The sequence below is a fragment of the Paramacrobiotus metropolitanus genome, unplaced genomic scaffold (genome assembly GCF_019649055.1).
Source record: "Paramacrobiotus metropolitanus isolate TYO unplaced genomic scaffold, Prichtersi_v1.0 Parri_scaffold0000062, whole genome shotgun sequence".
Taxonomy (NCBI): Eukaryota; Metazoa; Tardigrada; class Eutardigrada; order Parachela; family Macrobiotidae; genus Paramacrobiotus; species Paramacrobiotus metropolitanus.
This window is the reverse complement of record NW_026570282.1, coordinates 662,923-676,999: the sequence shown is the minus strand read 5'-3', so window position 1 is coordinate 676,999 and position 14,077 is coordinate 662,923. Positions and strand designations below refer to the sequence as shown.

Below are 14,077 nucleotides of genomic sequence, written 5' to 3'. Positions count from 1 at the left end.
TTATTCAAAAAACTGATGGATCGTATCGGAAAACACAGTCATAAACGCCCGTAATTTGCTGTGATGAGCCGTGCAACGGTACACATAATTAAATATGCATGCGTCGAATAATCATTTAAATTTTGAATAAATAAAAAGCCTGAACATGAATTGCTAGCTATGAAAAATAAAACCGGTGTATTACTTATAACTATGCAAAACCTTGCAAAAAGACATACCTATTTGCTATCAAAATGACACCGGCCGCTTATCATGTGTAACATGTGCAGCAAAATTAAGTTTTAAAAAATGGTTCCCGTAGAGTTATTGTTGTTTTAATGAGACTAACGTTTGGTGGTAAACTACGCTGAAATCAATTTTGTATTAATTCCTGATTCGATTTTCTGATTTGCATGGAAACACTATCCTCTCAAACAGGTTTTTCGCTTTAATTAGGAGAATACTCGTCCATTCATACAATCAACAATACCGAACTGTTGTGTCTGTTGTGCAGTACAATTGTTAAAACGGCGGACCGGCACCGTAGCAATAATTATTATTTGCTGCCTTTAAATCGCACCCCACCCTCTAATAAGACGATCCAACTGCCGTTACTCCGGCTCTAACCGATATAGGCATATATAAAGCTCTCTAGTTCAGGTTCCTCTCGGTCGACCACGGGGTTTAAAGCCAGCGGCATATATCGACTAGTACCGACATTCCCTCAGGTACAGGTTATTTAGCCAATTGTCCATTTACCTCAAGAGCTGCAGTTAGACTTCAAGAATTACCCTGATCAAATGTCACTCGGACCGGATGAAGCACGTCTTAGACTGTGAGACTTATCTCGCCTTTTCTAGGTTAGTTTTATTGTTAAACTTTTATGTGTACGAACTTGAGTCACAGTGTTGGCCATCCTGGGCTGAATAGTGCAGTTTAACCGGCACTTTATTGTTCCTGCTTGGAGGGAGTAGCAGAATACACCGAATAACCGTGTTTCCTGCGTCCGCGCGTTGCAGCGGGAAGGCGCGCACATTGCTCCACAGTCCACACATTTTTCGCGTTAGCGCTTTTGCCGATACGGCGCCGTCTGCGGTGGTTCCCTTACGGCCGACACCATGAGGATACGTTCTGATCCCTTCCTCATACTGGTCTTCCTCATATCGCTCTGTTGTTGTTTGATACCGGATGGAATTACCGCCAAGAAAGTCGCATCTGTTTACGATGCAGTGGTAAGCGGGGTTGACCTTTCGTGAATACGCTATATGTACTTGTTATAATTTAGTTGTTCAAGAAAGTGAAGGATTTTCGCCCATTAACGATTATAGCTAGGAAGATGCCCCAGTCGAGAAATTTGTTTAGTTTACTAGTGTCGAGGGCGTCGTACCGGTCGTACACACATCAACGCGCGGCCATCGACGTCCTAAAAGGCATCTTAATCATTGTTTTTCTCATTTACATCAGTATCAAATTTCACCATGAAGGAACCGTAAATGCAGATGCTGCGTGTTTATGACCACATCACTTCAAAGATGTTGATGTCCGCGCTTAACCTAATGTCATTCCCGTCTAAATATCCGAGATTGCCGTTGCCGTATATTGCAGGAAATTGATATGCTGAAATGATTTTAATTCAACTGCAACAACGGTTCATATGCCAAAAATTTTTTACAGCTGTGAAGCTTTAACCAGTTTGATGTTTAAAAGCTTTAACCACTTTGAGGTTTACGATATTTTTTCAACTTTTACACAGTTAATAAATAAAAAAATGAGATTTTAACTACAAAACCAGAAAAATTCTGAATTATGATATTTTCGGTAGTTTTTACCGTTGGTAACGCGCTCCTGCTTCGTGCGTGTTTATAATTATGTGCGCTTGCTCGTATTTACATTTATAATTATTAGGCCTATATAAAAACTAAGACGCATTAGGCGTCGCAGACAGCGTGTATCCTCTGTCCAATAAAAATTAATATTTGTCTTTTCAGTCGGTAGTCGAGTAAATACGAAAATTTAACAATACAGTATGTCAAGTGCCATGCATGTGTACTTTGCGTAATAATTTTCAACAACGGCCTTAACATTTTGCTCTGAAATATTAAGGTCTCAGCGCTTTACTCGTATTTGACTTTAGTGCAAACAACTAACGAAGACCGACTTATTGATATTTCTGGCATCTTAAACAACATCAAGGTCAATCCATATGCATATTGCACAAATTGCATAACTTATATGCTAACGTGCGGCCTACCAGATAAAACTGAAATATTATGTGCTGTAAAATATACGAATAAATTATCGAAACCGCCAATCGCATAAATGTAAAAACATAAATAGTCTTAAATCGATGATTTCAGAAAGTAAACACATTCACGTCGGCATCGTGTACAGTATTAAATAGAATATGCGAGTATGCTACCATCACGTTGAGTATTTTGGATAGCTTAGTGTGTGCACACTTGCTGCGATGTGCAGTAAGCACTGGTCTGTGCTACAGGGCCATGAAAATATCTATATAAATTTTATAAACAAATTAGATATACACAAACCATAGTTTCTTTAACTATTTGCATGATTTTTAGCATTATCTTGGCCAGTTCGGCTATCTTCCTAGCGGACAACAAAGAGGACTGGGTTACCAAATAACGCGCCAGGAATTTTCCAAAGCCATTCGCCGGTTTCAGAGTTTTGCCAATTTACGTACAACAGGTGAATACGAGAACGGTACCTTATAACAAACAACAATATAAACAGAGCCGACCATATGCACAATGTAATTAAGGGGATAGGCTCTGGCATGTCGGCTGTCAGTTATGTGTGACGGATATCATAATACATCAGCAGCACGGTGATAAATGCGTGTTTACCCTGACTTGATGGTGCGCCAAGGTTAATAATTCTTTAAATTTTTAACCAAATATTAGACGAAGTACGACACGTCAAAAAACCCCAGCCGCAGCTGTGTGCTACAGTAAGTCTGGTTCTAGGTTACTTGGACAGTGAGACCATCAGGATGATGAATACACGTCGGTGTGCTAATCGTGATGTGGAACAGCTTAATACGGCCCTTGGTCTATTCCGTGCTAAACGCTTTGCCACGGCCGGCGCCTGGGACAAGCGCAGTTTGACATGGTCAGTGCGTGAGTTCCCACCGCGCGATTCAGCCACAACCCTCACTGACGCACAGATTCTGCAAGTGATTCGGGAGGCGTTCAGGGTAAGTTTGCGGCGAACCACAGATATATCACTACGCTAAAGCCAACGGCGTTGTTGTCTACCGGTGCTAACTGTGAACGACCTGTTGATTGGGATCCGGTATACTTCGTTTACACTGGCGCACTGGCTACTACATGCATATCAGTGCCGGTTTTTTCTGTGACGGATGACGCTGGGTTGTTCATAATGCCGTCGGACAAACTGCTTTATTACCGGTAGATCCAATTAAGCCCGGGTAGATTATGCGTAATTGAACTTAGATTATTATATGTTCAAACTTGACATTTGTTTTCGAGCGTGAGATCCCTTTTTAGAGATTAGGATATATAACGTAATGACTTTTAACAATACACAGATACGTCCAGTACTTCTCGTCTGCACATAAAATTGGTTCAACTTCTATGATTACCTGTCAATGGCTGTCATTACCATAATTTATGCATATATTTGTACGACTTTACAAATTTCTCGTTGATGGCTGTTACAAGTTTATCATCGGAGTAATAAGTAGCATAATTCATAATATATAAATAAAACTTAAACTTAGTTTTGTAGCGAAACCATAGAACATTTTTTGACATACGAAACCGTAGTATTAACACGTCTAACTCGTAAGTTGTAACCGACTGAAAGGTCAGGCTCGGTAATATTATTCATCAGCCAGCACTAGCAGTATCGTAGAGTTATACACTGTAGTATATTTTTCAGTGCTTTGATAATAATTAAATTTATTAACTCCTCCTTCAGCTCTGGGCCGAGGGATCGAGCAATCTGCTGACGTTCAGCGAAATCCAAAAGGATAGCGCTCGTCAAGCCGACATTGACATTCGCTTCACTAAAGGAGTCTTGCCCAACGGTTTAATCTTCGATGGCCCCGATGGATTGGCATCGTATTCATTCTATCCAACCAACCCCGACTTCCCTGGTGACATTTACTTTGATGCATCCGAAAAATGGGCCCTGAAGGACGATGGTATCAACCTGCTGCAAGTGGCCACACAGGAGATTGGTCATGCTCTGGGTTTGGCCCATTCCGACGACCCCAACGCGGTGATGTGGCCGTTTTACGTAGGATTCGAGGAAAATTTCCAGTTGGGCCAAGACGACATCAACGCCATCCGCGCGCTTTATGGTGGTTCTGACCAGTCACGAGGCGGCACTGTGGCGGGAGGTGGAGCCAGCGCGGCTGATAATGATGCGGTGACCGGGAAGAAAGAAGCCGTAACCGCCATGGCCGTCACAACTACCACGACAACCACCACCGAGCGGCCGTTTCCGGCAGTCCCCTCTCGAATTCCTTTCATTCCCGGCCCTTCAGCGACCGGTGCGGCGCCCAATCCAGCGGCTACAGACCCCTGTCAAGTGGGCTTTGTGCCTGATGCCATTGTCCAGACACGAGATGAAAACATGTACCTATTCAAGAATAACAATTACTGGCTCATTCGTTATAGCGAAGCTAAAGGCATTGAAATACCGCCCGGATATCCGAAACCCATCTCAGACTGGGGCGGCATACAGGGCCCTATCGACTCAGCATTCACCGGTCTCAAAGGCAAGACATACCTGTTTAAGGGTAAAGAATACTGGAAGTTTGACAACATGGTCAAAGAGGGTGGTTATCCGCGTCTCATTGCCAATGGCTTCCCCGGCATTCCGGACAATATTGATGCTGCTTTTGTCTGGCCTGGCGATAACCTCACTTACTTCGTGAAAAGTATGTAATACTATGTTTGAAAGCATTATTTTTTCTAGGTTGTAAAATATCTAATTTGGGTTCGTGAAACTGCAATGCAGTGCGGCGAATATAAAATGACATTGTCGGCACCGTTCGTCTGAGCATGGTTATACTAGTATTTTCAGACTTCCTTATATATTTAATATTTATGTGCAAAGTATTGAAAATATAAAATCAGTATACACTACTTACAGGAAATGTGATTTCTCTTGTAGTTAAGGCTTTCAATTTTGCAGACAAACAGTTTTACACATATGATCCAAAGCGCTTCCCTCCGACACGCGGTGCCCAGGACCTGCTTTTCGATGGCGTCCACACTGACGTGCATGCTTCCTTCTTATGGTTGTCGTTCAATCGGGCCATCTTGATCAGCGGTACTCAGCTTTATGGCCTTTCGAATTCCAAATTTGAGGTAACTATAATGTTTGTCTGTCGGCATGCACATTGAATATCTTTTGAAAACTTGTTCTTTGCAGATTGCGGAAGGTTTCAACTTCCCGGCTGCCTTCCTGTACGACTGCGCCGAAGCGGCCAATATGCATTATGGACGCCCACGACCTCGGCCAAAGACATCCAAAGAAATGTTTAAGAGATTAAGAGAAATGCAGACGAAGAAAAAATAAGAAATAATGTGTTTGTTTGTAATCAGTTGAAATTGAACAGTATATGCTCCGGAAATACGTTGAGACATTTGCTTGTGTACTCCAACGGAAACGAGCTCTAGAATTCTGCATTGGTGCAGATGGTCAAATGGACATACTGTATTTCCGACTGTGTGCATAGTTGTGAATATGGAATTGCCTTCTCGTATTGCTTATGCATCTTTTTTTGCTTGCGCTGTATAATAATCATTGTCTAATCATATATGTATAAAGTTATTCTAAAAACAGTTCGCTGTCCTCGTTGACCATTGCTGTGTATAGTCAATCCGAAACTGCTGGATTCAGTTTTTATAATACAAAATTTTAATTTACTATAAGGTATATCTACATATATATATACGTAATAAGAAAGCCGCGCCTATATATGTATTGTGTATACTCGTATCCATTTCTAAATATGGAACATAATATATGTACTGTATATTAACAGTATAAATGCATAACTCATGTGCGTGCGAGTAGGTGTGATCACCTTTGTTAATTAACAATAAACAAGCTTAAGTACAGGTAGAAAGCTATTGTTACCGATAAGATAAAATAGCTGATAGGCATTAGGTATGGGTTGTCCGAATTTGCTTACCCAAGCAAATTAAGGAGTCTTCCTCTTGAAATCGTCTCAAACAGGTTAATATACCTGGTCCTAGTGATATTTTGTACTGTTATTACAGCACGTGGTCTTGATAATTTTCTTTTTGCGTTGTAAAATTATGCATTTACGCAAGCTTTTTGTAGCGGTATTTCTAGTACAGGTGTTAGGGACTGTGGTGCGCGCTGAGGACTTGCAGTGCCACCAGTGCCTTCCAAATGATCTAGACCCTTTGCGTTGTGAAAATCTGCCAAACCATCGTAATGTTCCATGTAAAGCGACCGAAAAACTACCAAATCCAGCCTGCGCCACTATCAGAGTTCCTGTTGGAAATGACCGTAAGTCGCTTATCACAACGCCATTATGCAGCTCCGCAGCTGTGTTAATTTGCACATGGTCAGTTTATTATTCTAATAAATAATGATTATTTATTTTATGACCTGTAACGTCACGGTATGAATTCAGTTATTTCCTGTACTTCTGCGACGATCAGCATATTATACAGAGATTGAAGGTATGATTATAGACAAACAAACGCTATCGACAAATTCATTTTGTATAATTATAAGCAAGTTTTGCTCTTGCGTCTTTAATACTGGAAACGACTATCGGCTTAAATCAACATTAGAATAACTTTGCTAATTTTAGTGGGAAATATATGGTTCCGAGGCTGCGTCAACAAGGGCAATCAAACAGCAAACACGTGCGAGTTATTTAACACCCCATCAAATCATTCTGCAACGAACGATATCTGGTTTGTGTCGATTACGCTAGCAGATCCAGATCCAGAACCGACAGAATGGAAACTGGCCGGCACGGTGGAAGCACGTACTGCTGCCCGGGGCATTCTTAAGCGACTGTTCCCTAATTCGGATGCTAGTCGGATTTACAAATCCCCCTTGCACCACATCCTTGGTCTACAGTCTATACCGGCTACGGAAAGCTGTGTGTGTCAATCGGAATTATGCAATCAGCAAAATACAGGAAATATTTTTAGATACTCCACGTCATTAACTGCTTTTGCAGGGATTGTTCTGCTGCTTTTTCGAAAGATTTTTGAATGAGATTAGTTGCTCATAATATGGGCTGGTTTATATACTTTGTTTTTTATTCTGACACCGATTTGACTGAATGATAAAGTAAGCGGGCAGTGGCTGACCGGCTTCCAACAATGCCCGCGCGCGAAATGCTTCCCCAATCATATTGCGCAGAGCGGGCAATTTAAAATACCACGGATGTTGCTTAAAACATTGCTTCAATTCATCGTTAGAAACATAATAAAACCGGACACAATTCAGCAGTTGGTGAATAAAAATTTGCCTCTGCGTCGGAGCGCAGTCGATCCAGGACATCGCTGCATCCAGTACTTCCAACTCGGACTGCAAAACGAAACGTTTGCACCACGTTCGTCTTACTGTATGATCACGCTAATTGGTACTGTATGCTCATTTAATTTAAGCCAGATGCCCAACTAAGTTTAATGGCAAACCAATCTTATTTTTGCCGAAAACGAGGACTTATTACACTATTAATGCATTTAAAATTATTTGTTAGTTAACTTTCCTGCACACAGTCAGAACATTCATATTGATATAAAAATTAAAATTGATAATAATCTCGTTTCTCACCTGAATTTGCAAATTATCATCACTGAGGATTTCACACATCTGTTGTGCCGTAAGTGAAACGACCGTCTGGATGCTTTCCGCCGATTTATTCCTCAAGGAAACATCATCCTCTTCTATTCTGGAGACGGTTGCACGAGAAATACCTTCGCGCGGAGCATCGTCAAGTTTACCGGCGGTATCTATTTTGGCAGCAATATTCGTCCTGCGACTTATTGGTTCGTCCGATACGGTTTCGTGTTGATCCAGCTCCTCGTTTCTTTCGCGGTAATTTTCATATACCGCCGTGCTATCGTGTTTGGACAAGGTTCTCACGGTGTGCGAATGATGGGATTCTGGCTCCACATCTCCGGGATCGGACAGATGCAGCGGCTCGTAATGCAGTTGTTTTTCCATGTGCCGGCGCGCCCGCCGATGGTCACCCAGGTCGATAGCTGCCTTGCGCCGCAGACATTCCACCACCAACGGCACCATATTGAAGAATCGGGCTGTTTTAGTCAGATCCTGCGAATCATACAGATGATGCATCAGCAGTGCGTGAAGTCAAGTTTTAGTATAACTACAGTAGCACAATACTCTAGTTATAAGTGTAAGTATTTACAGATACCTGGCGGTTTTTTGTCACCATCTGCCTTAAATGAAAATCCAAAAACGAAAAAACTGGAAAAGCTAAATGTGCCAAGGTAAAATCGGGCTTATACAATCAAACAGTCTCTGGACAAACTTTTTTTTTAATTTTTAGTCAATCTTAACGGCATTCATAATTTACCATAAGCCGATCGGAAGCAATTCGGCAGTGTCCACGATACATCCACTCGACTGCTTTCGCCACATCTGGCCCCGTGACCTTATCACTTAAATTCAAACTGTATACAGCCGGGAGGCCTGTTCCGGGGTTCATATCCAGAATGCGTCTTTCGAACGCTTTGCTATGGGCAGCCAAAACCAGAGAATGGGCATATATTGTATGATGGTCACTGGTAGCAATCACCACATCACAGTACGACTGTTCCCCTTGAGCTTCGATAAAGAGCTTTTCAATGCGCTTTTCTGTTGAACAAAACCCAAATTAGTTATTAAACAAAGAGAGCTTCCTTTGTCATGCTGGAAAATCATAAACCACAAAAGAACGCACATGAACACGGAGCGAGTCGCATTAAGTAATGTTCGACCGACCGTGCTCTTGTTTATTTCCCAGTGTCCATTTCGACGCTTCCAGCATTCTAGCTGTTTTCGCCCATCGATTGCGTATTTCAGTAAAACGTTCCTGTATTTTGGGATCCCGTACAGCATGGGACACTGGGCCTTGGGTACGAGCGTTCGTTGCGACCGTTCTGGAACGAGCGCAAGCCATGTCTGCATGCTGTGGCGTGGCCAGCGATGGCAATCCCAAATCATCATCGAGTAAAAGTGATGGATTTTGTGTAGTCGGCCTAGCGGAAATGGACTTCGCCGGCAACCGACTGGCGCTAGGCAGTTTGGTGGCGCTGCGCCGGAATACATCAGACTCCGGGCCAGCCGTGCTTTCGTCTTCCATAGACGGTACTGACTCCTTCTTTGACGAAAGAGCCCGGTTTTCAGGAATAGGGGCATCTACCACGGTAGACTGGATCACAGAAGTAGCTAAAATACAGTGTTTTTTTATTATTGTCATAAAACTGCGATGTTACGAAATAAAGCGAACAAATTTCTGGTTTACTAACATTTAGATACGGAACGGAACGGCAATATTCGGGGAAAGCGGAGATTCTTGAGAAATGAGCTTCGAGATTTTTGCAGCTGCGGACCGAGGTGTGTGGGCGCATTATTGTCAGTATTTGTAGCGCGGTAGCGTGGTCCCACATCAGATTTGGATTTCGGTACAATAACTGACGAAGAAAGATCGGACTGCTTATGGAAGCAGTTCTTCCACATGGATGTAGGGCCGGGTAGCGGCGACGGCTTGTGGGCACCGTTCTCCTTAATATATGCTTCGACATTTCTGTCTGCGGGATGATGCAGTAAAACGGGAGATGAGATCGAAGCAACGACTGGACCAGAAGGTTTTCGATTAAATTGGGCATTTAATAAGTGATGAGCATCATCGTGCTGAATCAATTTAGAAAACAAACTAGCGGCTGGAGGACAAGATTTCCCATGATTGGAACACAGTTGAATGTCTGGCGAATGAGGCTGCTGTCTGATACTCATTATCAAAGAGAATATGGGTGTAGTTACTGTAGTACCACATGACTGATTACGACAACGTGACGAAAATTCCCATCAGGTGTATTTTAACCTTTCTCTTTACGGATATCCAGTTCTTTCCTTCATCTTGACTCTTGAGAGATTGATTAACATTAACCAACAAATTCATACAGTATAGAATAAGAAAATAAACATGAATACGATAGTAGCATGAAGAGCAAACCTTGCGGTCACAGTGTGATAACTAATAAGGATAATTTCTGTAGGTTTACTTAATGCTGTAATAACATTTAAACGCTTAGAAGTTTTAACATAGATATCAAAAATTCTGATGAATACGTTTTTGATATGTCTACAGATTTATATAATAGGACTAAACCAGGATAACAAATTTAATGGTTCGGAAATTTACTAATATTAATAAATCAATGGTTAGCGGTTAAGCCTACGGTGCAGACGTGCGGTACCGGGCCACCAGCGACGTGCTTTAACACTAATTATTAAACTGTATCCATCCAAAACTTTAACTGTTAATTTAAATTAAATTAACGATAAATTAAAGAAGCTATAATACAAGAATTATAAGCGTTCTCAATTATCTTGTAGACAGCAGATTGAGGCGGACAGCTTGCCATGAACGCATCTACCATGACTCATGCAAATCAAAGGCTTTTTGGCTTTTTGGAACGCGTGTGTAAAGTTGTATACGGTGGTGTGTTGAATCGCGTACTGTGTGTGAAAATCTGTGATTTTGCCCCCAATCTTGCCTTCTGCAGTTACGTGTTTCGTTTCCTGAAGACTGAATTCCCATAAATTTGGTTGTTCAACAATTTAACTGCTATTCTTTCCCCGTACCGTTGAGTATTCTCCTACGCCTGTTCCTGGCCTCGTATAGGCCAGAAGGACTAGTAAGTCAAGCGTTAGAATATTAGGTGGAATGTGGTGATCACCACTACCAGGAATGTGTGTGCTCAAGGACATGCGTTAGAGCAGTCTGATATTTTCTTTTAACGTCTTTCCGCTTTCTGACTTTCAGCGTCCCTGTTCTGTTCCAACCGTAAATTGATCGTGGGACCGTCTGGAAGGATCGAATATTGCGACCCTTTAAAAGGTACGGCACAAACTGGACGAAGCAACAGGCTTTTCCTGCTTTAGCTTGACATACTTATCTGTAGAGTCTGGATGCTATACATGTTGTACTGTTTGGCAGTGTGGATCACCCGTTAACAATACTTGTATAGAAAGCGTAGTTCTAGTTCTGATCCATAAATGTGCAGCATTTCATAAAAGAGTAACTTTCTGGCGTAAAGAAACCTGACGGTAGTTTCGAATTTGAATTTAGCATCTGACATAGTGGTACTTAACTCTTAATCAACAGTTTCAGGTTACTATTAGTCCGTAAACTGTCAGTAAACATAGGAACTTGAAAAATTGTGAACTGGACCTGTTGCGTTTATCTGCCTTGGCTTACGATCGATTTTTGAGGAGGCTAACTTATTCCAGCTTTCTTTGATAAGCGATCAAATTTGAAACTGGTTAATCTGTATGTTCTATGAATTTACGATGGCTTCATTTTGCACCTTGGTCAACAGATGACAAACGAGAAAAGTGGTGTAATTGGTTTATGTTTTACCCGTGTTAAGCAGTTAAGCTCGCAATGTCTTGACTGTTTGTGATGGACAGAGCACTTTGAATACCATTGTTTCAAAAATTTCTTTGGAAGATTTTTCGTACGAGTGGCTGACTAGAGTAAGTAAGCGGGCTCTGGAGAATTTCAGATCAAATGGTGTAAAGATCGAAGGTCAGTTAGTACGCTTACCCATTTGACATTTCCGGTTATTCTTACGTTTTACTATTTACACCTGAATAATTTTCTAATCTGCTTGGCTGTCATTGGTTTTTGCGTGATGATTCCATTGCTCTCGATTTCAGGTAGCTTGTGAAATATAAAATTGTTGGAATAATTTTCCTATTACTGCGTGTTACAGTGCGTGTGTTATTTTTGAATTGAACTGTTGTTGTTTTTGTTGAATGTATTACAGTACTGTGTTGCATTTTTAAATGGTTCTGTGATAGTTATTTACAACTTCCAAGAACTTTCGTAATATGGAAAACTGGTTGACTTGGATGTAGACTCACTGCACAACTATATTATGAACGGAAAAGGATATGTAATATCTACTGAGTAGCACGGTACTGTTCTCCAGAGGCCTCGTCGTGTGATCTTCGTAAACACTTTGGAGAAGAATGGCGGCATAAAGGTACATCACCCAGATCACCCTACCGCGTACTGACAAATTAGAGTATCTGAATTACTTCGAAAGCTGTTTTAGATGTTATTTAAATTTATTATGATTGTATCATCCTGAAATCATAAAAATGTATCATCCTGAATTATTTACGAAAGAATTGTTGAGAATAGGCAAGCTGTTGCTAGGTGGAGGTATGGATTTTAAGTCACGACGGCTCCCTTTTCTGCCTGATTAGCTAAGGAATCCGTGGCTCTCATTGTGTTTCGGTATTAACGATTAATGAGCAGAAATATCAAACTGTCGATTCTAGCTGCGACTACCACCTATGCAGTTCCGGCTAAATTAAAATTTAAAGGGATATTTTGGGATCGTGTGTGTAGTCTGTAGACGTGTGAAAGTCCTATTTAATATCTTTGCTATTTCGTCTGCACTGACTGCAGTACAACTGTAGAGATTTCATGGTTAGCTGTTTAAATTGTATCTGTGTATTATGTCCGACAGATGCAAGGCGACTTAATTTTTGAACCAAACTGCATAGGGCATGCTCACGTATTGCACGTATGACACCCTCCTTGTGTTGTTAACAAATGGAAATGGCGTTATATAAATTGAATGCACCGCGGAATGTGCTTTGTGGATACTATAACTCTCAAGAGGAAATCGAGTAAACTACTAATATGGCAACAGCTTCAAGTCCGCTATTTCAGATGAGCTCGTCTTCCTACAAAAGCGTTCCTGTTTACTCGGATAATTCAACGGTACTACGTTGATCTCTTTTGTCTTGTTACCTTTTTTGGTTTTTATGTGTTCCAAGTTTATTAAAATTTACGCCCGTTGACAGAAACTATTGCATTCTTATTTTCTTAAGTAGAGGAGAGTGTGTCTTGCAGAAGTAGCAGAATAGATTAATTTGTGCAGATTTTAAGGAAGCAATGTCGACGTCACAATCAGTAATTAAAATGCCTTTCCGCTCATCTGTGGCAGGTTTTTGTCTACATCCTTGCTTTAATAAAATATGCTTATGAATTAGCAAGCATATAGTTACTTAACTAAAGTGCGGTGGTTGGTGCTTACGCTGTAGACAAAAAGGTATACCATCTCTTTTGCAGAGAATGTGGAACAACGATGAGAATCGCCGAGGCGGTGCCGGAGCACCAGGAGGAAGCGCCGGTGGCCGATCATCCAACACAAAAATCGAACAGACACAACGGCAGGTTAATGAAGTTATCGATGTTATGAAGGACAATGTTAATCGAGTACTGGAACGAGGCGATCGTTTAGCTGACCTGGATGAACGCGCCGATGCACTGCAGTTCGGCGCTCACCAATTCCAGGCCACTGCGAAAAAGGTCAAACGCAAATATTGGTGGAAGAATCTGAAGATGTGGATTATTATTGGTGTGATTGTCATTGTCATTATCGCCATCATTGCAATATATTTTGGAACTAGTAATCCGGCAACAACAGTTGCCCCATCTGTGACCTCACCGCTTCCTGTGACAACTGTTGCGTCTACCCCTGCATCTCATGCACCAACGGGATGAACACTGGACGGAATGATTCAGAACCGGGATAAGCGTTTTCTTGCGGCTGCTTTGTAAATTCCCGTTTTTAATTGATTAAGTTTGGCTTATGTGGGTATTTGCGTGAAAAGTTTCTCGATATTGTAACTTGTCTGATTACAGTTATTTTTAAACATTATCGGTTTAATTACTGTCTTTAATCATCTGTAACGTTACGGTTCTGTTTTTACTATCTAATCTAATATTCGTGACTCTTATATACGATCTTGTTGATTAAATATTGTAATCTTTGCTAACTCTAATGTTGTTATG

The 14,077-nt window shown here is 41.3% G+C and overlaps 3 protein-coding genes and 1 long non-coding RNA gene across 5 annotated transcripts; 3 read left to right on the top strand and 1 right to left on the bottom strand.

Annotated features, from left to right (window-relative positions):
• The first annotated feature begins 610 nt into the window (after positions 1 to 610).
• On the top strand, positions 611 to 5,772 carry LOC129593539 (matrix metalloproteinase-2-like). Its single transcript, XM_055489902.1, has 7 exons — positions 611 to 839; positions 947 to 1,211; positions 2,562 to 2,688; positions 2,967 to 3,196; positions 3,943 to 4,909; positions 5,167 to 5,342; positions 5,407 to 5,772. The coding sequence occupies exons 2-7, from the start codon at positions 1,098 to 1,100 to the stop codon at positions 5,551 to 5,553; spliced, it is 1,761 nt and encodes a 586-aa protein (XP_055345877.1). The 5' UTR covers positions 611 to 839; positions 947 to 1,097; the 3' UTR covers positions 5,554 to 5,772.
• Positions 5,773 to 6,189: 417 nt separating this feature from the next.
• Positions 6,190 to 7,331, top strand: LOC129593531 (uncharacterized). Its single transcript, XR_008691097.1, has 2 exons — positions 6,190 to 6,516; positions 6,827 to 7,331. It is a non-coding gene; the product is annotated as an uncharacterized LOC129593531 (long non-coding RNA).
• LOC129593529 (uncharacterized) lies at positions 7,258 to 10,345 on the bottom strand. Its single transcript, XM_055489891.1, has 5 exons — positions 9,507 to 10,345; positions 8,980 to 9,426; positions 8,573 to 8,853; positions 7,807 to 8,307; positions 7,258 to 7,557 (listed from the first exon to the last, which is right to left on the bottom strand). The coding sequence occupies exons 1-5, from the start codon at positions 9,991 to 9,993 to the stop codon at positions 7,270 to 7,272; spliced, it is 2,004 nt and encodes a 667-aa protein (XP_055345866.1). The 5' UTR covers positions 9,994 to 10,345; the 3' UTR covers positions 7,258 to 7,269.
• A 347-nt stretch (positions 10,346 to 10,692) lies between these two features.
• On the top strand, positions 10,693 to 14,061 carry LOC129593514 (vesicle-associated membrane protein 3-like). 2 transcript variants are annotated; one of them, XM_055489863.1, is made up of 4 exons: positions 10,693 to 10,898; positions 11,027 to 11,101; positions 12,950 to 13,000; positions 13,352 to 14,061. In XM_055489863.1, exons 3-4 carry the CDS (start codon positions 12,950 to 12,952, stop codon positions 13,784 to 13,786), a joined length of 486 nt encoding a protein of 161 aa, XP_055345838.1. In that variant the 5' UTR covers positions 10,693 to 10,898; positions 11,027 to 11,101; the 3' UTR covers positions 13,787 to 14,061. The 2 variants fall into 2 exon arrangements, with proteins under 2 accessions (XP_055345838.1, XP_055345839.1); XM_055489864.1 differs by lacking the exons at positions 10,693 to 10,898; positions 11,027 to 11,101 and adding an exon at positions 12,235 to 12,251.
• Positions 14,062 to 14,077: the final 16 nt, after the last annotated feature.

Bases quoted from the DNA above. Each gene is read 5' to 3' on its own strand.
- LOC129593539 (XM_055489902.1), top strand. From the start codon at position 1,098: ATGAGGATACGTTCTGATCCCTTCCTCATACTGGTCTTCCTCATATCG. The intron at 2,689-2,966 runs GTGAATACGAGA...GTCTGGTTCTAG, and splicing joins TGCCAATTTACGTACAACAG to GTTACTTGGACAGTGAGACC. The intron at 5,343-5,406 runs GTAACTATAATG...TGTTCTTTGCAG, and splicing joins TTTCGAATTCCAAATTTGAG to ATTGCGGAAGGTTTCAACTT.
- LOC129593529 (XM_055489891.1), bottom strand. From the start codon at position 9,993: ATGAGTATCAGACAGCAGCCTCATTCGCCAGACATTCAACTGTGTTCC. The intron at 8,854-8,979 runs GTCGGTCGAACA...TTTGTTCAACAG, and splicing joins GGGAAATAAACAAGAGCACG to AAAAGCGCATTGAAAAGCTC. The intron at 7,558-7,806 runs GTGAGAAACGAG...TTCGTTTTGCAG, and splicing joins ATGATAATTTGCAAATTCAG to TCCGAGTTGGAAGTACTGGA.
- LOC129593514 (XM_055489863.1), top strand. From the start codon at position 12,950: ATGAGCTCGTCTTCCTACAAAAGCGTTCCTGTTTACTCGGATAATTCA. The intron at 13,001-13,351 runs GTACTACGTTGA...TCTCTTTTGCAG, and splicing joins TTTACTCGGATAATTCAACG to AGAATGTGGAACAACGATGA.